This window comes from Falco biarmicus, chromosome 1, assembly GCF_023638135.1.
Source record: "Falco biarmicus isolate bFalBia1 chromosome 1, bFalBia1.pri, whole genome shotgun sequence".
NCBI classification, from domain to species: domain Eukaryota; kingdom Metazoa; phylum Chordata; class Aves; order Falconiformes; family Falconidae; genus Falco; species Falco biarmicus.
The window spans coordinates 103,171,589-103,194,626 of record NC_079288.1 but is presented as its reverse complement, the minus strand read 5'-3'; the positions used below and the strand labels follow the sequence as shown (position 1 = coordinate 103,194,626).

Below are 23,038 nucleotides of genomic sequence, written 5' to 3'. Positions count from 1 at the left end.
CCGTCGGGCGGAGCGAGGCGGCCGCCCGCCCCCTGCGCCCGGCCCGGAGCCTGCGGGCGGCGGCGGCGGCGGCCCGGCCCCTGGTCCTTTCTCGGCAGCAGCCATGAAGTCGCTGTGCCTCGTCACCGTGGGGGTCCTGGCCATGACGCTGCTGATCGCCAGCATCTCGCTGCTGGTCGCGCACGTCTTCCAGACGGTGGTGGACCTGCAGGTGAAGCAGGTGAGAGCACGGCCCGATTCCCACCCCGGTCCCTCCGGAGCGGTTTATTCCCTTCCAGAATCACCCTGGGAGGAGAGGGAGGGAGGGAGGGATGGGGCTGGCGGGAGGCGCTGCCTGGCTCCCCCCTTGCCCCAGCTGTGCTTGGGCGAGGGCAGGAGCATCCCTGGGCCCGGAGCCCCCTGGCCGCACCGCCCGGCGGGGCTGGGGCGCGGGGTGGGGCTGGGGCTGCGCTGGGCCCGGGCCGGGCCGGGTAAAACCGGGTCAGTGGGAGCAAAAACCAGTTCTCCTGGGGCAGCTGCGCTGGCGGTGGGGCAGCAGCCGCGGTGAGGAGCCCTCTCACGAGGCGAGCAGGGGACACCTAAAGCACCCCTCCTGTTTTGCCATCCCTGTGGCAGATTTGTTGCAGCTTTTGTACAGTAGGTTGTTCTGCTGCTCCATTTAGTGCTGCCTCTGGAGCACGGCCAGAGGTGCTGTGGGCTGAAGCACGTGGTAGGTTCCCAGGCTGGGTGATGACAGCGAGGTATGTCACCCTGTTGTTAAAGGCTGCTTGTAGCACAGGTCAGGGACACCCGTCCTAGTGTTGTTACGAATGCAGAGCCTGTCACTGTTCGCGGTCTGAGCTTTTGTTCCTCTTTCATACTGGCGCTACATTTATCTGGTGGTCCAGTGAGAAGGGTCAACCGTGTTAGTAACTCCCTTAAAATACCTGTGATGCATGTAAATGAACAATTATTTATTAACCTAGTCCGAGATATATTATCCTCTTGTTATTTTGACACAGAAGCCAAGAGTGCTAACAAATGAAGGGGTTTGACCAGTGCTGTTGTCTAACTAGTGACCAAAGTCTGCTGATCCCCTGTGATGTCCTAACCACTCTACTGTTCTTTTCTTTGGGCTATTGACAGGGAGCATTTCCTAACATAGAAGCTGTATTGTCTTAACTTAGAGCAGTTTGGTTTAGCAAATGCAATTTTAGATTGGCAGTCAGCTTAAAGCAGGTTGTGTGCCTGTAAACTTCAGGGGGTAGCAAAAAAGAACCCAAAAGGCTGCCGTAGGCTAAGCAGTCCTGCAGCTTGCCAGCACACCAGCTGCTCTTCAGGAACTGCTCGTACAGCTACTCCTACAGCATTTGTTCTCAGGTATGTGCCTCTGCCATGCTGGAGCGTAGCATGGGTAATAATGGGTGGTTTATCCTGCAGTCATTTGATCGTCAGCCCATACCTTTTCTAGCCAGTCTGAAAGCCAGGTGTGATGTGAATGTTAATGTATGCAGATTGTATGCAAACCAAGCCAAATCAGTAGCGTTTTGCATAGGCTTTTATTTGCAGGTCCATCTCCGAGACCTTGGGTCTCCTCGGAAAGGAGTCTGTCATCCTCCGCATCACAGCAGAAGGTCTAGTTTCAAGTCTATTTCATGCTCCTGTCAAAAGAGCAATGGGGTAAAAAAAATAGTTTGGTGGTAGAGCATAAGACTGTTAGGAATTAGGCGTGATCCTCCTTACGCGTATTATCTCTTAGCTGCATGCTCCTTACCCTTAGTGGTTGATTATGTAAGAGTAAGTTGGTATTCGCTCAGCAGAGCTTTCAGTAATGCAGGATAAAGTTTCCAGAGCTCAGTATTTTCCTGCTTCCTGCTCTTCAGCTTGTGCTACCATATGTCTGGATGCACAGAATCAAGCGTCCTGCTCCCTGAGCTAGCTATGGACTCCTTCCTGGCCTTCTCCAGGAGCCACACACACAAGCTGCAGAAGTACAGCTTTCAGCCCCAAAGCAGTGTGCTCCCAATCACTCTGCTGATTCGGCTACTTTCCATATGTGTCTTATTCCATGTGAGCTTTTTCTCATTTGTGCGTAGTCTAGAAAGTTGCTGTCTCTTGTGTAATCATGTATACAGCTTAGAAAACCTTGGGCAAATAGACAAATCTCAATTTGCCTTTGAAATGTGGCAAGACTTGAGCTTTTCCAGCTCCCTGCAGTCCAGGGCATTGGACATGAAACGTTATCTCTGAGCTCTGGCCCTTAGCCTCCTCAACTTGTCTGTCACTGGAGGAGTTGCAGAAGGGGCAAGAGGTTGCCCTTTTGACAGGTAGTTCATGTTCCTTTGAGGGCTTTCCAGTGGTCCTGAAACAGAGCTGACTCATCGTGAAGAGCTGTCTTTGCAGCCTCAACTACAGCTGAAACACAAGACCACATTTTGGAGCAGCTGAAGCACCTGTGTGTCCAAACCTAGGACCTGTGAACCGCTGAGGGTGGGTCAGCTTTCAATTTGTGTGCTGCATCCTTTCCAGCCGAAGGCAGGGCTCTTGGATACAGAGGGGATGTGGGAAGAGTGGGGAATCCAGCCTGCTGTCAGACCTCACATCCCCTTAAAAATCAGCAGGCGGAGGCATAGTGACAAGGACAGTGGGAGCACCTTTCCCAGAAGGCATTCAAATCCTGTCAACTTACTTCTGTAGCATTTGCCAGTCTTCTGGGTTTTTGTGAATTCGAGTGCCACGCCGCATCAAATGTCCAGCTTGGCCAATACCTGTTTATTATCAGGGGCTAGCACCTGAAACTCCGGTGAATAATGGGGGGAAAAACCTGTAATGAACAAGAATAAATTAGCTGCCTACAGGAGAAAGGCCTTCCTAGCTGCTCGCAGTGTTTGCCTTGTGCTCTGTGTTGGTTATATGGTTATGTATTTTACTGCCATAACCTGCAGTTTATAACAGCCTCTGATCTATGCACCTAATTCCAAATGTGGGCAATCAGTCCTTTACCTCAAGTGTTTGCTTTATGCCACATACCTTACACTGATCATTTTAGAAGGTGCTTAGTCTTCTGACCCCTTGAAATTTCACTGGACTTTTGTTGCCAGCCTTCTCTAGAGCTGGTTTGTCTGGAGTGTTTAGGGCCCAGAAGGACAGGGAAGATACTTTGTCCCTTGGTGTAGTTTATGTATTGATCCTTTTTTGCTGCTGTTGTTTTATGTTGTTTTATATTGGTTTATGCTCTTGGCACAGTTAGTTTGGAGGCTTAGATGAAGGATCTGTTGAGATGCTGCTTTTGAGCAGACCATTCCCAAGGTGCAGGGTTAGAGAAGTCTGTTCATATTGCTCTGAAAGCTTATCCCTATACTTGTCTTAAAAAGTTGCAATTAAATTCTGTCGCAGGTGAATGCATAAAAACATGTCTTGGAATTAGAACATTTTGTAGTTCCAGGGTAGAAAAATGAAATTTAATTTTCTGTGTAGATTCCAAAAATGTTCAGTACCATTTCCCACCTGCACTGTCACTAGCAGTAACAGCTATATTTGGGAGGGAAAGCTTGCTTTTTATTTCCTTTGTGTGAAGCACTGTCAAGACAAGGAGACATCAGCGGATGAGGCAGTTGTGTCTCCTGTTCTTGCACATAAATGTGGAAGGAGGAAAGATCCTATTCTCTGGCCTTAAATGGTACAGCAGCAATATCTACACTGGAGCTCTATCTTTTATACATTTATTTTTATTTTTATATATTTTTATTTATATTTATAAATATAAAATAAATATAAAAAATATTTATATATTTTAAAGTGCTCTGTTCTAGTGTCTTGCAGCCTGCCCAACCTAGTAGTGAACACAAGCTCTGACAAAACCCAAGCAATCCCAGTCGTGTAACATCAGATCCTACTCTGGTGTGGAAGGAAATCAGCAGAGCTAAACTTGAATGCCACCAGCTGAGGGATGTGGACATATGTTTTGCTCAAAAATATGCCCTCATCCTTTTCTCTCAGATCTAGGCTGTGTAATAGCATGTGGTAGACCCAAATATCCCTGTAACATTTGGCAAAAAAACCAGAAGAAAAGAGCTTATCATATTTTATTGTTGGAGAGTTTTACAGGAGTCTATCTGAATCCAGCTCAGAAGTTTGTGAACCTGGGTTTACAACTGGGGCTGTCACTGTACAGAGCTATAAATAGACATGTCATTTCTGTGGGAGAGCCAAATGGTGTCTTGCAGAATCCAGGAGATAAATCACCAGATGACTTCTGTTTCACTACCCTTTTGCTCTACAGCCCATCTCCCAGGGGTTCACTTACCATTTCAGAATCTCAGGAGCCTGTATTTAAACCAACCTGCTAGATAAAAGCTCCTTCATTTCCTTCTTACTAATGCTCTTTGCGTGTAATCTCATGCTTCTGTGCAAATCGAGAGAGTGTGGTGGAAACCCTGCACATAGGGATGCTACATGGAGTTGGGGAGCTTCTTGTTTTCAGCCTAATTCGGGAGAGGAGGGCAGGGGACACAGCCTCCCTGCACATTGTAAATGTGATCCCTCCATCATAAAGGATAGACTGGAGCCTCAAACTGGAATGAATATGACCAGGGTGAACTTGTTTTTTTAAACATTGCACATTTAGACCGAGTAGTAATCTCTCATTTTAGTTGCCTCGTATGTCAGACATCTGAGCAATAGATAGGTGTCCTGAATATGCTTAGTAGTTGTTAGAGAACAGTTCAAATTCCTAGATACGGATGGTTACGGTCAAGACAGGCAATAGTTGCTCTGTTTATCAGTGTCAAGCTTATAGTCATTGCGTTTCATGCACGTGAGAGATGTGAGATTTATACAACTTAGGAAGGGAGCAGACATCCCTAGTTCAGTACACCACCACCTCTGAAATAATGGCTTTGTACTGTGCTTCTGTGTGTGTGGAGAAAAACTATCACGGTCATCTATAGGTGTCTTAAATACATTTCTGCCTTGCTCCCAGCCCTTTGTGGTGACATCATGAAAGCAGCATGCCTGATTTGGGGAGATTTTCTGTTCCTGATCCTACACACCAACCTCAGGAGGGCTCTGTGGGAATACAGGGAGGAGTCTTCTTGGCATAGATGGCAAGAAAATGGGATCAAAAAGCATTGGGCTGTATGTATATGGTATAGATGGTATATATGAGGTGCTGGTAGCTCCAAAGAAATGCTCGAAGCTCCTGAAGCATGTCTTAAATATTATTTTTTGTGCTGTGCACAGAAAACATGGTTTGAAAGAGGAAAGCAGTCTGAAACTGCGAAGTGCTACCAGCTGGGCTGGCTTTCATTGCCATTCAGCAAGACTGCTGCCACGCCAAGCTCCTGCCAGTAAGTTTTTCTTTGAAACAGTCTTCTCTTTAAATTAAAATCTACATGGAGAGAAAACAGCTCCTGAAGTGTGAAAGCCAAGAATGAGTCCTGAGGCAACTGTGGCTGATGAGACCCCATAAACAGTAACCCAGAAGTGGCAGCTGTCCAGTCAGACTGCCCTGCTTTTGAGCTTGCACTTAGAATATTTGACTTGTTTTCTCAGAAGAATAAAAGGAGCAAGTGTTGATAAGACCCATTTAATTGCAAATTATTTCCCCCCTCCCCTTCTTCCGCCTACAGATGATACGGTTTTCAAAGATACAGTTTTCTTTGTGCTAATTCCTGAAAATTCCACTCTGCAAGCCAAATTTCTCTTTATTACCACAGTAGCAGTACCAGTGTTACAGCTATATGACAAGCCTTGATTTTGGTGGTGTTGGTGATGATGCTTTTGTAGTTGGGTGAATTTTATCTAAAATGGAATGGTAGAAAAATGAGGTGTTGAGACCTCTATTATGTGTTTCTAAAGGAGCTACATACAGGTACAGCTGTGACTTACCTTATAGTGTGTATGCTAGTAGGGAATGGAATTACTGATTCATTAATTAAGTGCTTCTGTGATACAATTATGATTTATAGCTTTTCTTTCGTAGGTCCAGGTTTTATTGTTTATAAAATAGACTGACAGTCCATGGGTCTGGAGATGCATGCGCTGTCATTGCTGTAGGAAAGTGATTAAAGACAGAGGGCGAAGAATCTTTGCCCTCTTCAGAGACCTCAGAAAGGCACAAATCCTAATATGCCTACGTGAAAGCAGTTCCTGTCACTTGTAAGTTTTCCTCACAGCCCACTGAAAAACAAAGTCTCATTGCTTTAGAGACAGAATCTTGCAGCTGTACTGGAATCTGGCATTCTTAGGCAAAGAAAACAAAACCAAAACACATGGAATCTAAGCTTCTTTTCTGGCCTTGTTCCTCCTAAGAGGCCTCTCTTAGGACCCCTTGGCCTTGCACTGTTGAGTTCCAGTTTTATTTGTAATGTTGGCACATCTTGTGGTATCTTACACTAAGTTAGGTTTTTGCTGACATGGGAAATGGAACAGGATTGCTGTGTAATAGCTGATAAACCTTCATTCTGGAAAATGTCAGGCAACACAACAAATGCATGCCCCTAGCCTGCAAGCCATTGTAGCGTGTGCCTTATCTTGTCTGTACTTAGTGAGATGTTTCAAACTAAAACATATCTATAAGCCTTCATAGAATTGGGGTCTCAAATCCTATTGCCTGCACTTGTTCTGAGGACAACAATTCCTCTGTTGCCTATACATATTATACAGCATCTACTGTTAACAGCTAATCTGTCTTTCTTTTGTTTCAGGGAACAGTATTGAAAAATGGCACGGAAACCTTTGAAGCCTGGGAGGATCCTCCTCCACCAGTCTACATGCAGTTCTACTTTTTTAATGTGACAAATCCCTTGGAAGTGCTTCAAGGCGATACTCCTCTTGTAGAGGAAATAGGGCCATACACCTACCGGTAGGACCATTTCACTATTTGCATGTTTCATTAAACCTGTTGTGTGGAAGGAAGCTGAAAAGTGGGTTCCAGAACGCTCGGAGTCCCGTTGTAGGAGAAAACCTACCTGTTAATGTGTGAGCAGAAGTTTATTGAAGGGACGATGGTCATACCCCACCCAGACAGTACAACTAGGCTGACACTTGGAGAACCTGCAATCAGTTTCAGTTTAAGGCAGTGACTTCCATCAGATTTTGGGCAAGATTTGCTTGTGTGCTGCTGTTCCTCAGTTGCTGAACACAGAGGAAGTTGTTTGCATCCTGGCCTCCTGTCTTATGAGAGAAAAAACAGTTGGGTGATGTTTGAGAGTGGAGAGAGGAGGGTTGCATAAAAGCATGATTCATGTGTTCTCTCAGAACTCAGTTCCTAGCTGAAGTTGCATAATTCACGTTGGTAAAAATGCGGCCAGAAAACCAGTTAGAGTGTGGTACTACACAGGGATCTTTCTCGGCCAGCCCTCACTATAAAACCTACTTTATAGTTAGACATGTCTACTGTTTTTACAGACAGACAAACTTACTAAGGCCATGTGCAGTGTTGGAGCTTATCTAGCTTCTTGAACTCTCCTTCTGTGTGGTAGGGCTGCACACTGAACAGTAGGACTCTGCTGCACATGGAGAGATTTTAAAGTTTAAAGTCACCTTACAAATGAGATTTCCTTTAGAGCTTCACTCTGCTCTGCTGCACGTAGCAGCATAAACCAGGAGCAGACCTGTGGCAGGAAGTGTTACCGTCTTTGGAGTCATGGAGGTATGAGAACCATGGCAAAAAGGTTGATGTCTCATTGTCAGTCTCACTTCTGGTCACACATGTTCATTCAGACCGGGTACCAGCTTAGTGCCAGAAGGAGTTGTCTTTACCTAAGCTGTAAAATGATCAGAATCTGCTTGTTAGGATTTGGAAAACGCACTGTAGAATAGGGAGAGCCTTTGTAGTAAGCTCTCTGTGGTGTGTCTTGCCTTTCTTTCTTCCCATACCTTGGCTTTGCTTCACTCTCTGCCATCAATCTTTCCCTGTCTCCTCTGTATTTTAGTACTGTGTCTCCTCAGCCTTGGCAAAACTACGTGTGGTGCTTTGGCAAAACACCTTGTATTAGATAAACCAGTAGAGCTGGAGAAAAGATATATAAAGCTTTCAAGTTCCCAAGCTTTTCTTCAGGCCTTTGTAGTGTAGTGCTGATAATTAGTCAGCAGTGCTTTCTCTCTGCCAGGAAGATAAATAGGGCCAGCTCTAGATGTAATACAGCTACATGAAACCACATGGCTCATGCTCTTTTGCACCCTTTGCTAGCCTCTTTTTTTGCCCTTTCCTTAGCTCCGAGTGTCTTCTGGGTACCACGTGTAGTCCAGTTTGTGAAGCTGCAGCTTATCCATGAAAGAGTTCAGTGGGATGAACAGAGCTGGTGATGTAGCTGGCTGGGTTGGTGTGTGCCCAAGGAGGGGCCCAGCCTGGGCTGCTGGTTCGAGGCTAGCTGGCAGAGCCTTCCCCTTTAATACATGCCACAGGCTGAATTGTTTGTTGTGGGTGAGGGAGGGAGGCTGCAGGTTCCAGCACTGTGTGTTTCAGTTGCTTCTGGCTTGTTTGGTGAGCCTGATTTTGACATGTCTGAACAGGATTCGATTGTGCTGTGTTCCATCTGATAGAATAAAGAGGAAAGTTCGAAAGTGGAGTGCTTTTTTTCCAGGAGATTCTTTAATCCTTGCCTAGCTGTCACTGCCAACCCTACCAAACTGTCAGCAGCGCGTGGGGGAAAAGAGGAGGCATGTGGGAGGGGGAGGACAAGGAGAAAGGAGGGATGTTGCAGACATACTGCCTGCTCGAGCCAGAGAATAGATACCAAGTTTGTCTCACAGGCCCCATGTAGCAAAGCATTAAAGGCTCATTAGATTTAGCATGTGGCAGAACACCTAAAATGCCCTAACATGAAGTGCGTGGCCCAGTGTTTTTGTTAAACAGAGTATTGGGGAGAAAAGCTGGAAGTAAACTGGCCCAGACAAGCAGAGGAAAAAAATCTGAGTGAGAAAGAGGAGGTGGGACAGCTAAATCAAATCTCTTCCTGCAGATCCTTCCTGCAGTTCATTGTTTTGACCAACATACATTGTAAACCCAGTTTACAGAGTACAGAGGTAGTTTCTGTAACAAAAATGTAGTAATGCTTGTGTTTTTAAATCCTGAAAGTTGAATTTGCAGCATATAAAATAATAAAAGGCCAAGCTGTTTATTTGCTCAAGCCTGCCGAGTCCCAAAGAATGCTTGAATGTTGTCTGGTCTTGCACACATTTACAGATTTTGGTCCTTAACATCGGAGAGCCTTGTACTTGTATCTCTAATCAGGGAGTATTATTTTCCTCTCCGGCCCTTTCAGAGTTGGAGAGGCTTCTCAGGTTAACTCTGGCCTATTTTAGGGAAGGCACTTCACAGTTGTCAATTTCCATCCCCTCAGTTCAAGCCCTAGGACATGAAGCAGGTTGCTGTACAAGAGGCTCTTGCGAAATCAAGCCAAAATGTGGCAGGGATGCTGAAGAGTGGTAGATAACGCTGTTTGTGTAGGGAAGATGGGAAATGGTTGGTTTTTAATAAGAACAGGTTCACAGGCCTTTCCAGTTTGCTTTAAATGTGAAAGACTGAACCAGAGAAATACAGCCTGTCATGAAGCTGCATTGATGGATCTAGTGCAGCCAGGATCTGAAATGAATGAAAAACATCATAGCACAGGGTCTTGCAGGATAATTCACCTTCACGTCTTGAGACTTAAAATTTACACAGGAAGCAAAGCAAGGTAAAAGTCAACAAACTCTGGAGTCAATGTAGACTTCTGAAATACAGTGCACTTCATGTGTACGCCAAAAAGATGGTGCCGTGAGCAGACAGCCTGCCATTTCCCTTTTCAGGTTTGCTGAAGCCACATGGAAAACTCATTTTGAGCCTGAGCCAGCCAGTTCTGCAGAATTGTATGTTTTTTGTTAGTAAAATTGTAGTGGCAAGGGACTGAATTATGGTAATGACGTGTTTCAGAGTAATTAAGAACTGACTTCCTCATCAGACCAGCAGGTAGCGTTTGATGTTTCTTGCCAATTGCATTTGGTTGTCAGCAATCCTGAGTCTTATGCTGCTCGTCAGAGTACATAGACAGTAACAGAAGCAACCTCCCAGGCCATGAGTAGTTCACAGCAAAAATTCAGTTGGACTTCTGTTGTGTCCCGGATTCCTGCCTGAGAATTGAAGGAGAAGAGCCTTAAATGAGGCTTGTTCTGTGGTCCTGTCACATGTAAGCCCAGAATTCCTAGTGCAAAGTACTTTGAAGCCAGCAGAAAGATTCTGGTAGATTCTTAGGTCAGGTTAATGAGACTTAATGTGAAACCTACATCTTGTTCGGCCTGGAAGTGAATTTTGCCTGCAGCAAAGAGGCAAAAGTTTCATTTTCCAATTTAAGAGAATTCAAGGACAGTCTCATATATAGTGCCTCTAAATCCTTCTGTATGGTCTGAAATCGTTCTCTTTCCTTGGAGGTTTTTAAAGACAAAGCAAAAATATGAAGTGCAATTAACATGTGGGGTGGCATTTTTGGAAGCACCCCGTGAGGTCTCATTCAGCTTACACTGACACCAAGGGGAGTTTTGTTGCTGACAGCAACAGTAGCAAAAATGAGTCTACTCCCAATGAGCTGAAAATCCAGCCCTTTATGTGCTTAAAGCAGTAGACTAGCCATAAGTTAATTGCAATTAATGTTATGTGTACTTGTTTAACTCAATTAGAGAACCAATTCTCTTGTTTTTCAGAGAATACAGGCCAAGAGTGCATGTTCAGTTTTTGGACAACGGTACCAAAGTATCTGCTCTGAATCCAAAGACGTATATATTTGAACCTCAGAAGTCAGTTGGAGACCCTGAAGTGGACCTGATTAGAACAGTTAACATTCCTGCAGTGGTGAGTTCTCTTTCATTTATGCTTAGAAATCATCTTAATATGCTTTATAACTAGCAGCTTGTTGCTTCATATTGTCTCTCCCTTTGTGGTAGATAAATGTGATTGAAGAACGAGAGAGTCAGTCTATGTCTGGGGCAATTACTGCATTTAGTTTTAGTTTGGACTGTTGTGGGGTGGGTTTTTTTAATGTTCCTCCCTCTCCATACGCCTCTGTAGTGTTAGTGCCTCACCCTTGCGCTGAGAGCTGACACACACAATTTGGAGATGAGCAGAAATCAGGATTGTTGAGTTTCCATGAGTAAGTGAAACTAGGGAATTAGTCATGTCAAATGTATAGGAGGAACTCTGACTTTTGAATGAGAAAGTTTGGAATGCTTGAGGTTGTTTTTGTCAAAATCGCAAAAATTGCCTGCAAGTCTGCATCTCAAACAGAAAATTATAGCAGAGGAGTTTCAGATACAGCTGAATGAAAGGGTGCTGTCAGAATAAAATTAAAGTTAAAACATGTACCCCAAGATATGTTAGATGAAGGTACTCTGCAAACAAATGCTCATTTTGGTGATCAGAGGCAGACCATTACTTTTGGTCTCGTACAGGCGTATACGCCAACATGCAAATTTAAAGCTGTTATACCTTCCAAAGGAAATTAGACTGTACTAGAATACTGGTTGGTTGTGTAACTAATCCCTGTAGTAGTTTAACTGACTTCAATTACAGGATACCTTAATTTCTACTTTTCCCCCAGCATTTCCAAAAATAACTTGTTTGATTTTATGGATTAATACATAAATGCACTGTATATAGTAGTAGATAGGACTCAGCTTACTAAAACTTGCAAACAATACAGTCACTGTATTTACAATTCCTCCCAGGCATTTGAGCAGTGGTAAGGATTACCTCTTGTTCAGATTTTTGACTGTGATGTGCTGTAAGAGGCAGTACTAGAACTACAGGTTGATTCACTCAAGTAATATTGCCTTCTTTTGGTTTTGCCTTTTTAAGGACATGTTGTAAAATCACTCGTCGGCTAGAAATTTTGGTGGTGTTTGCATTTTGGAGAAATGGCTATCTTCGAAAAATGGCTTTTAAAAATGTAAACAGTGACTTCCTAACAGTGAAATTCAAAGCATGTCTCCAGCTGTAACTTACGTGTGAAGTTCAGGCTGTTTAGAAAGCGGTTTTGCACATTTCACTTAAAATCTTAAGACTGTGGCAGATAATGGCATGGAACTGAGCTGGTTGTGTGCCAGTGCCAGGCTGAACGGGAATCTGCCAGAGCACATCCCTGTGGGAGAAGAGCTGAAGAACCTGTTAGGCAGCACATTACTTGCTGCGAGTAGAAATAATGAAACTGAAAATACAGTTGAAACATGTGCAGTGCTGAAATGTGTCTGTGTGTGCCTCAGCCAGTATTATTTATTCTACAATAAATCTGACCATTGCTCCCTTATTCCAATTCCCTGGCAGACAGCGATGGAGTGGACCAGGTCAACTCCTCTTCAGTTTGCCACAGAAGTGCTGCTGCTTCTGTACCAAGAATCCCTGTTTACAGTTCACACAGTTCATGAATTACTGTGGGGCTACAAAGACAGGCTCCTGTCCACCATTCATCTTCTGCATCCTGAGATCGATCCAGTATTTGGTTTGTTTAATAAGGTAACTGGGATGTGAGACTTTCTGATGTTTTACATGGGGAATGATTTCCTTGCTGCAGAGTTTGGACTCTCATCACCACTTGAGAAGGATGTGCCTGGGCTGAGGCCAGGACGTAGGCTGCAGGGATAGCAAGAGGATGTTCCCTCTTCAGTTTGGCTGTGTCTAGGTACTGGCTGGTAGCACAGCTGTGAGTGTTTTTATCTGACTTCTCTTTATCAGGTGTGGATAAGCTTCCCAAGGACTAACCAGTATTGCCTGTGCTCACTTGCATAACACGAGCTCTGTGGGGCTGGTTGTGCAAACTCCTAGAAAATTTTCCTGACCAATTTCCTTAGTAATTGATTGAAATTGTATGTTATTTCTGTGCTGGAGCCATTACGGGCTTCCACAGAGTTTCTGGTTGCATGTTTTGGGCTATGGGGGCTCCTTGTTTCTTGGAAATCATCTGCAGTGCTCAGGTCATTTGCTGTGGGTTTATTTTTTTGCTAAGGGCTGTTTTTTAGTGGCAAATTTTGAAGGAAAAAAAAAAGCTCTTCTAGTGTTATATTTCCTTCACTTGGGAGATGTAAGAATTGAGCCCAGTCACTTCCACCGCATTTATATTCAAGGTGGGGCTTAATGAATTGCACTTACCACAGGGGAAGTCCATCACTCCTAGGGTGGATTTGACATAATAACATCATCAGCTCCTGCCACTCTGTTGTAGTTACCAGCCAGGTGTTACAGAATGAGCAGAGTGATTAAAAGCTCACGTATCTGTTTGCAGATGAATGGAACCGATGATGGAGAGTATGTTTTCCTAAGCGGGGAAACAAACTACCTGAACTTCTCAAGGATTGTGGAATGGAAAGGAAAAGAGTAAGTTTTTCAGCGTGGTGTGGCCTCTGTCCAAATCTGCCCCTTTTCACATTCTGGATGAACGTAAGCATTGTTCACAAAAAGGGAAAAAAAAAAAAAAAGTCATTTTATTCTGAGGATGGCAGTAGCTCTTAGCGACTGTAGCTTCAGACCAGCCCCCCAGTATTTTGGTATGTGTCATATAACTGTGACAGGAAGGCAGCCCTGGCCCTTGGCGAGCAGACTGCTGTGGATACTCTCCTCCAGAGCCCTGATCGCCTCTTGGCAGAGGTGACCCCCTCTCCATTCCCTCCTCTAGGACACCCATCCCAGCCACCTGTGGGTGGCTTCCTGCATGTACACAGCCAGTGTTCCCAGACACCACGCTTCCTCACTGCTCTGTACCTAGAGTCAAGGCTGGGCCAACTTGTACCCAGGTATCTAACGCCTCTTCAGTGGGCAGCGTGTGTTACAATGAAGCCAAAGATGAACTGCCTAAAACATCCGCCTCCCATTAAACAAAACATCTGCCAGCAATTGCATATATGGCAGGAACGCTTGCAGATGTGTTCTTGCTTGCCTGGCACCAGTGTAAAGAGACTACACATGCAATTTAAACCCATTTTAATCCCCTTTTTTGTTAGCAGAGCTGAGGTGATAGGACTTAGCCCTGTACAGGTACAGGTCTAATTATTAGACCATGAGCTGTCATTGCCTGAACACCGCTCAAGGATCCTTTAACCCTTACTCTCTTTGCTTTGTTTTCTTCAGGTCATTGAGCTGGTGGACAACAAAGTCATGTAACATGATCAATGGAACAGATGGGACGTCCTTTCACCCACTGATTAGCAAAGACGAGAACATTTACATCTTTTCTTCTGATTTCTGCAGGTAAGGAGAAGAAAATGTTGCTCAGACCTTAAAGCAGAACATTTACATCCATTCCTCTTGAGGTTTCATGTTAGGCCGTTGTTTTTCCTCCTGTGACTTTATTTAACAGTGTAAGTGTTCTGCATCTATTCGTGGTATGAAGGATGAGAGAATTAAACCAAAAAAAACCCCAATCTGCATCAAGTTGAGGATGTGCTATCTCAAAATAAAGTGAAAATTTGGAAGATGACTGCAAAGGTGGACTGGACTGTCTTGCAAGGCTAGTAATGAGGCGAATGGAAGGAATTATATGAACCTTGCCTGAAGCTTCTTTCCTCCAGACCCCCTCCTCTGTGTCTTGCTTTTTTAGAGAACCCAGGCTGCCTTCTTCAGAGATTCATGACTTGACGTAATGCTGTTTGAAATGCAACAAGATGCAGAAAATCTTGATGCTTCCTTCTTTGTGTTCCACCTTGTCTCCTCCCTTGCCCACTGCCCTGTCTGTGAAGAACAAAACCAACCAGAAATTCTCTATTTAAATCAATATAGGTGTGTGTTATGCTAAATTCAGGACTTGCCAAATTGTTCTGTGTTCCACGACTGTGTTCCTTTCCTTTTCCCCCTCAGTAGCGAATACCAGCACTGTCTCACACAACGCGCAGTAGCAATGTGGGGCCCAGAGCAAGATCCTGAAATGCTGAAGGTGGGCGCTGGTGTTCCTGGAGCAGCACAGCTGGGTGCAGGAGTGTCCATTTTGTGCAGCAGCAGAATGACGAGATGTGTGCTTGCTGATCTAAAGCTATTAAATGTAATATAGAAGATTGTTGAAATGGGCTTAAACCAAGTCTGTCATTTACTGCAGGCAGTACACAGGCATCAGCAGACTTCTGCAGCAGGTGTCAGTGTGTGCACAAGACCTAACAAATCTGAGTCTGGCTTTTCTTCCTTGCAGATCTTTTTACCTGGTGTACGACAGCTCAGGAACTGTTGCAGGCATCCCAACCTACCGTTTTGTGCCCTCTGCAATGGTATTTGCCAACACAACAGTTAACCCAGACAATGCTGGATTCTGTGTGCCACCAGGAAACTGCCCGGGCACTGGTGTCCTCAATGTCAGCATCTGCAAGCAAGGTATGTTACTAGGTGGTGGAAGCAGGTTGGAGGGACATCAGTGGGGAACATATTTCTCCTTTCTATCTGAAATACATGAGGATGTTTTGAGGCGTGTAGTGTTCTGTGTGTGCTCCGTGAAATTGGCCACCAGCAAGAGATTGATTGGTTGTAAAATGCAGTAGTGATCTGAGGGGATCTTCCTGTCAGATGCTATCTGCTCCAGCAATTATTTAAATCAAGGAATCAGAAGGAAGTACCAGGATCCGTACTGAACAGCTTGGGCATTTATCCTCTGCTCTTATCCGGGTAGCTGTCATGCCTGAGTAGTTGAATGAAAATTGTGCAAAAGACCAGCATGCAAGCTGGAGACGTGAAGCCATGCTGATGCTGCACAAGGAAAATTTGGCTTGTTCTGGAGACAGGGAGTCAGAGTGCTGATTCTGTAGCTCCAGAATGGACATTTCCTTTTATTGTCAATGGCACAGTGGCAAGAGTTTTGAGGTCCTCAAAGACTAATTTGAATCCTGCTCTGCCTTTCTTAGGTGGTGACTTTATATGTTTTCACATTCCAGGTGCTCCAATATTTCTATCAGCTCCACATTTTTACCAAGCAGATCAAAAGTTTATAGAGGACATAGAGGGCATGCATCCCAAAAAGGCTTATCATGAGACGTTTCTGGACATCAATCCTGTAAGTGCAGCTTTTTTTAAAGGGTTATGTAGGTGAATCCAAGCACATGGGTTCAGGTCACCTTCTTGGATGGTGTGTATCGACATAGTCCCATTGACCTCAAGGAAGCTATACTAGATTATTTGGAACTGATCTATTTGTATTTGCTGTATAGAGCAAATTGTGCTGGATAGCCAAAGTTAAAATACTTTTCCCATTCTGCCTGTGCAATTAGGGATGCCATCAGACTGGTAATGATGAGATTAAGGGGTTAAAATATTTCTTAGCAGCAGATGAGGCTACTTTTCCCATTCACCATGCCATCCCAACCTTTTGAGTATTATGTTGAATGTGTTTTCCCCAAGTTGAAGAAGCTAGGATATGTGGTCCAAGAGAGCAAATTAATAAAAATTCTGTGGATGTTGGACTCAGTTTAGATAGCATGGAATCACGAGAGGGGAGATACAGAAGCGTGGTGATAATGTCTTTCATGACAGCTTACAGAGTTGTTGGTATTCTTGCTGTGAAATGTCAGAAATAAAGGGAGCTTGCAACTGACTGATGGTCCATGGTTTTACACTTGTGGTTAACTGCAGTAGGCAGCTAAGCACCACACAGCTGCTCACTCTCTCCCCGTGAGCAGGACGGGGGAAATAATCAGAAGGGTAAAGGTGAGAAAACTCAGGTTGAGATAAAGATGCTTTACTGAGGGAGAGGGAGAGAGAAATGAAAGTAAGACAAACAAGTGATGCAAAAAAATCCCAGCTGGTCACCACCAGCTAGTCCTGGAGCAATGGCAGCCCTGGCAAACTTCCTCTCCCAGTTTTTCATTGCTGAGCACGATGTTGTATGGTATGGGATATGCCTTTGGCCAGTTTGGGTCAGCTGTCCTGTCTGTGTCCCCTCCCAGCTTCCTGCCTACCCCCAGCCTACTCACTGGCAGGGCAGCGTGAGAAACAGAAAAGGCCTAAGGCTCTGTGAGCGCTGTTCAGCAATAACTAAGACACCCATGTGTTATCAACACTCTTTTCATCACAATTCCAAAACATAGCCCAATACCAGCTATGTGAAGAAAATTCTATCCCAGCTAAAACCACTGCAACACTGATCTCTACATCCACGCATACGAATGTCGGTAGAGGGAAAGGGCAAAATCATGCTCTGACTCATCAAGGTGTTATGTGTAGCTAAAGCAGGAAGCAATTGCATAGTTCCTCTCTTTAAGGTCTAGTGCAGATGCTGCTTCATACCTGGTTTGGTGCCAGGTTCTTCCTGTTACCCTGCTTCTAGCTACTCAGCTTTTTCGTGCTACCACAAAATGAGCTCTGCGTCTCCCCCCCTGCCACCCGCTCTGCAGCCTAAATTTTCTTGCTCGAATGAGGAAAATATTCACGTGCATGCAAGTGCATACTCTTACGTAGTGGTGGCACTACTGCGAGAAGTGTTTCACTTCACTCTGTGCTCATACGCTCCCGCTGACTGTGGTCAGCATCTGTTTTTCACACTTGAGGAAGGAAGGTTTGCCTTGTGGCTGAGATTGCAGAGTCTCTGCAGCAGTACTCAGAAACCAGAATAAAACGCTGTAGGTGGTAGCCTTTTCCAGAACTGCAGCTGGATCTGGAAGAAAGGGGATATCTCTCTGTAGCCTTACAAGTGTAAGTTTGCACAGCACAATGGCACCCTTCTCTGCGTTGCAGCCTCTTCACGTATCCTTAAGAGGCAAACTGGAATGTAGGTATATGAGTTACAATAATATCTTGGTGAAGGAAAATAAGTAATAACCCTAAGCAGGTCTTGTCTTGCCTTGTCAAGTCCACACCTGTGTAAATATTAGGTTGTGTTCTCCCATTTCCTTTCTTTTTTTCTTTTTTTAACATTGATTTCTTTTATTCCCCAGCTGACAGGGCTTGTCCTGCAAGCAGCCAAGCGGATGCAAATCAATGTTCACGTCAGAAAATTACCTGAATTTTTGTAAGTGTTCTCTGCTGCCAGGTGGATATCTTATAGCTGATTTGATATTCCAAATGAATTTGTCTGCAGTGTTTAGATGGAATATTGGTTGGAGAGAGCAAGTGAGAGAGAAATCCAGTCAAATCTCAGTTACAAGTGGCAGTATCTTCTCACAGAGCAAGTAGATTTTGCAGTTCCATGTGCAGAGTAGAGACAGTGCTCAAGAAAAGCAAGATGTTACGCACAGGTTCCATGTGATGCTTGTGGTAGCACCAGTCATATCACACTGGTTGGCTTGCTCAGAGAGAGGGTCTGCCACAGTGGAGCGTGGCTAGAACTCAGAGAGTGGCTACTCACTGCAGCGAGGACATGCTGTCCTATTCTTCACAGCTTTTAGGAGTCAAAAATATCGCAGTTTACTATCATTTCTCAGCAGCGGTCACGTGAAAACCAAATGAGAAGGCATGACCCCAGACAGGGCTGCCTGTGCCTTTCCCCAACAAGCACAAAATGTAGACCAAGTGGTATGTCTTATCACAGCCGGCAAGTCCTGTCCAAAACTCAGGAGGGAGGGCTCATTTGATCAGGTAGAGAGAAGTATTTTGCCTGGGACTGCACTGGTATGATGAAGAGAAATCTTTGTACTGCAACTTTGGCACTCAGTACTACCCTGCGAATGGGCACAGGTAACCCATGAGTGAAACGCCTCATTCCTTTGGTGTTGCAAGTGGATTCTGCCTGGTTTTCTGGGCATTCCAGTTTGAGGGGCATGTCCCCAAACTGCAGCTCAGTTGCACAAAAATACCATTCCCCTCATCTTGTGTCTTTCTGGCATGTTGATTTACTTGTCGCTGAAGCTGTGTAGTAGCTGTTCTTCTTACTTAGCTTCTGAACTGATGTTTATTGGCACAGCTTTGCTATATATTATAACTAAAAAAGAAGTATTCTATCTGCCCATTCCTCTTGGGAGAGTTGATAATGTTTCTATAGAAAAGCACCACCTTGTTTTCTAGTGCCCAGGAGCTGCACATGAACCCAACTTAGGCATAAGCTGTTATTTCATGTGTGCCAAATGTTGCGGGGGGGGTTGCTGCTGTGCGCATGTTGCTTGGACAATAGTTTCTGTGTTTTACAAATATGAGTAACCTTCAACATTAGCTTAGCTTAGCATTCCTGCTGACTGGCACAAATCTGTCATTCAGTTGGTTATTAATGAGCCTCTTACAGATCTCTCTCTCTTTCTCCCCACCAAGTCCCAAAACATGCCATTGCTCCCAAAACAGGATTTATTACCCATCTTGGAGATCGAGATTGTTCTGCTCCAGTAGGGAGGTGAAAATCAAGAATAAGAAGGAACAGCCCATAGGTTTTTTAGGGACAGTTTCCTCGATCATTATTCTGTCTTCACAGCCCTCAAGTTGCAAAACTATAACTTATTATTGCTTTTTTTACACAGTGAAACAGGCAACATCCGAACGCTAATTTTTCCAGTGATGTATATAAACGAGGTAAATACTGTTACTTCTTTGCAGCACTGTGGTATGTTTATGCCTGCAAAAATACTGTCTTTGAGCTAACCAGAAAAGAAAATGCTGTTTTTCTTGGTTTATACAGTGATAGGTAGGAAGCTGTTGCTGTTTCTTAACTAACATTCTCCTAATGCTTGTTGACCATAGTATTAAGTTCAGCTCTGCAAAACACTCTCAGTCAGACAGTCCTTTTAATTTCAAAGGTATTTGCCACAAGGAAAAGGGATGCTTGGATGAGGAGGTGGGAGTTCACAAGATCACGTCTATTTTTGAACCGTCTTTTGTGAATATTCCTGTGCTGCAGCTGGATCACTGAATTAATTGGATGCAGAGAGGACTCTAGGGAACTAGTTTCGGTGATGTACACCACTATTCCAGGCCAATATTATTTCATTCCTAAACTGACAGTTAAAAATCACTGCTTTCTTTTGAAATGCAGACTAGACAATCTCTCCAACCACGTGAAGAGAGCTAAAAATTCTTAGAGGGAAAGTATATCAAGAAGCAGTGAAGCAGAGGTGTAGAGTTGTGAGAATGTTGGTTCCCTACCCTTCAAAAAAGTAATGCGGGCTAATATAAAGGAAGAACAGAAATAAATCTTTTTCCCTCTTCATCCCTCTCTGCTCCAGAGTGTTCTGATTGATGAAGCATCTGCCAGCAAACTCAAGCATGTCCTGCTGGAAGCCAATGTTGTAACTGCAATCCCCTTCGTAATCATGGCTCTAGGAATTGTTTTTGGGATTGTTTTTATTGTGCTCGTGTGCAGGTCCCGGGGAATAAGTGAAGAGGTAAGAAGCATCTGAATTTGACATTTACTGTACGTCTGCCTGTATTTGATTTTCTTTTGGTTGATTTTACTGATTCAGTGTCTTTCTGCACACAAACATTTTTATATGTTGTTTTTGTTTATAATGACTTTTCTAGGGAAGGGAAGTTTTAATAGACTCAGAATAAATGCACCAAAGCAAAGGAATGGAGCTAATATAAGAAACGTGGTAAGGCAGGTTGTGTCTCCTGTGCCTAATTCCCTTCCCAACAGTAGTAAAAAAAAATAAAATAAAAAAATCAGCCTGTCTAGAGGACCGTGAAGGATAAGATGCAAAAAGTCCACCCTATTTGATGGGCAGGTTTAGTCAGCGACAGTCTGACAGTATTCTCAGTAGAAACAGTTGTGTTGTGCCAGTTGATTATTTTTCAGAATCATAATGCAGATTTCTGACCAAAGAACAGATGAATTTTATAGACAACAGCATGCAGAAAGTTTTATCCAGGCAGTACTAGTTTGTACGTCTGTTGATGAGAAGTTCTGTTCCAAAATGGCATGCTGGCATTAAGGTTGTTAGTCACATTGAAAGCTGATGGCAGAATTCCACCCCAATAGGCAAGGCAGTTGGTTCAGCTGAGACAAACTACGGATCCTTTGCCTGGAGAAATAAACTGGGTACTCTAGTAGGCTGTTTTCTCCTAATAGTTGCTGTGTTCTTGGTGTGGTCTTGCTTGTGCGGTGTTTTCTAAATACTGTCTCACAACAGTGTAAGACAGCACCCTCACGCCTACCTCCTGAGCACCCAGCCACACCATGTGTATGCTTTATCTTAGTGGGACCCACTACCATCATGCCTCTGGCGGGACTGGGGGTGTGATGGTAGTGGCAGTAGTGGCAGCGCTTTGGCAGTGAGGTCTGCAGCCTCCTTTCCTCAAGCAGTGGCTTTGAGCAGCTGCTTTTGGGCTCTTGGCTTCATTCTTTTTCTTCTCTCTGGGTACCCAGGGCGCTTTTCATGAGCAGATGCTCTCAGAACTGTACTCCAGGTTCCTTTACAAGAGAGACTGGTACTTCTTCCTTTGAGCTTTTGAGCCTGCCTGTGTTACTAGCAGGCTCAGCTAGAGAGTCAAAATTGCCCCATTACCTGAGGCCCCTGTCCCAGGCATTCCTGCCCCACGCTAGGTGGATAGCTTCACACCAGCTCTCTTGGATGTTCTTGAACACTGCACAGGGATTAAAATGGCAAAGGGATACCTGAAGGCCATGTTTTCTCTACATGGCTTTTGTTGCTTTTCCTGCAAACAAAAGTGACGCAGCTAGTTATAGGTCTCCTTGTGGTCCCCACTCCCACCAGAGTGGTTACAGCCTTCCATCCTCTGTAAGGGGCTACAGTGAGCCCGCTGCCCACGCTGCCATCCACCCTCTGGCGCTTTTTTAGTGTACTGCTGTTCTCTTACAGGAAACTGTACTTAGACGTAGTAGCTAAGAGCTTTTTCCTTTCCTGTTTGGAGTCTCGGCAATCCAGCTTCCCCACCGTGGAAGCTCTCCAGTGTGCCACATTTAACTTGCTGGGTTGCCATTTTTTTTCTTTCAGAGTACTGAAGATGAAAGGTCCCCACTGATCAGGACGTCTTAGTAGATTTTCTTTAACATGTGAGCTTGGAGAATAAACTATTAGAGCTGACCTAATACCAACTACCACTGCCCAACGTTGTCTACTGTGGAGAAATGGTCGTGTCAAGTATAATTTTTGTGGTATAGAGACGGAAGGGAATCTGCGCTGTCATCAAGGGAGGAGACTTTTCTTACCAGCTAAGTTACAACTTTTAAAACTACATTTTAAAACTGCTTGAGATCCTGCTTTTTTCAACACTGCGCTCTCTTTGTACCTGCACTGACAGCCACAGACGATCGTAACCACTATATCAGCAAAAATAAAATGGCCTGATTCATTACAGAAATGACACGGGTAAAATTTGCAAATGGCCTTAAGAGTGTGGGCTGCGAAGTACCCTTCTGGAAGCACAGCAGGCTTTGGTATCGCCCAGAAACAAAGAACAATTTTGCTGTAGGCCTAGCGTTGTCTTTTCTGTAAAGTGTTGCGCACTATTTACTACCAGTATGCACTGACTGTTCATCATTAATGTCATTGGGCCTTTCACAAAAATTATTTGTACAACTAACTTGAAACACCAAGCGAAACTTTGTTAAGCATCTGTAGTTACCAGGTAAAAACAAGCCGATGATCTGAAATGCTTTTCCGTACGGACCTCTTAACCGTTCTAACTCTGCACAGGATCCCATTGCATGTTAGCAATGCATTTATCCTTAAGGTTTGGGGTTTTTTTCTTCAACTTATAAACCAAAAGACAACACAACGTTGTTCTTGATGGTGGAGGGTACCAAAATGGTGTTATTTTCTTCTCTGGTATTTGTGTCACAGTTATCAGCTGCGTGGTTTAATGTGAATGCAGACTTGGCAGTTACTTTTACTGTTTAGGACAAAAGCACGCCTTCATATTAAGGTATATGTAGGGCCTTGAGAAGTCATAACATTTTTTTTACTTGTCAAGTGGAAACTTGTTTTAAAAATCACAAAAGTATTTTTCCCCAGTTAAAATAATATTCTCATTGAGAAGTATTTCCATTAGATCTAGATAGCGAAACATATTTTGAAAATGTATTATTGTCTTCTAAATAGAGGCATTGGTTTTTGCATTGTTTTGGTCTGGGTTTTTTTTCCTAGCTGGTGATTTGTTCAACAGTTTTGTTCATCTGGAGGCAGTTCCAACCAGGAAGTTTCATGGTGACTGCAATTATTTATTATCTGTATTAGCTAA

The 23,038-nt window shown here is 44.1% G+C and overlaps 1 protein-coding gene across 2 annotated transcripts; it reads left to right on the top strand.

Annotated features, from left to right (window-relative positions):
* Window positions 1-19: 19 nt before the first annotated feature.
* On the top strand, window positions 20-22,916 carry SCARB2 (scavenger receptor class B member 2). 2 transcript variants are annotated; one of them, XM_056354899.1, is made up of 13 exons: window positions 20-220; window positions 6,687-6,844; window positions 10,663-10,810; window positions 12,278-12,466; window positions 13,233-13,324; window positions 14,075-14,194; window positions 15,126-15,304; window positions 15,859-15,977; window positions 17,854-17,927; window positions 19,363-19,414; window positions 20,065-20,223; window positions 20,360-20,430; window positions 21,793-22,916. In XM_056354899.1, the coding sequence occupies exons 1-12, from the start codon at window positions 104-106 to the stop codon at window positions 20,387-20,389; spliced, it is 1,437 nt and encodes a 478-aa protein (XP_056210874.1). In that variant the 5' UTR covers window positions 20-103; the 3' UTR covers window positions 20,390-20,430; window positions 21,793-22,916. The 2 variants fall into 2 exon arrangements, with proteins under 2 accessions (XP_056210874.1, XP_056210865.1); XM_056354890.1 differs by lacking the exon at window positions 20,360-20,430 and having other exon boundaries at window positions 21-220.
* The last annotated feature ends 122 nt before the right edge of the window (window positions 22,917-23,038 follow it).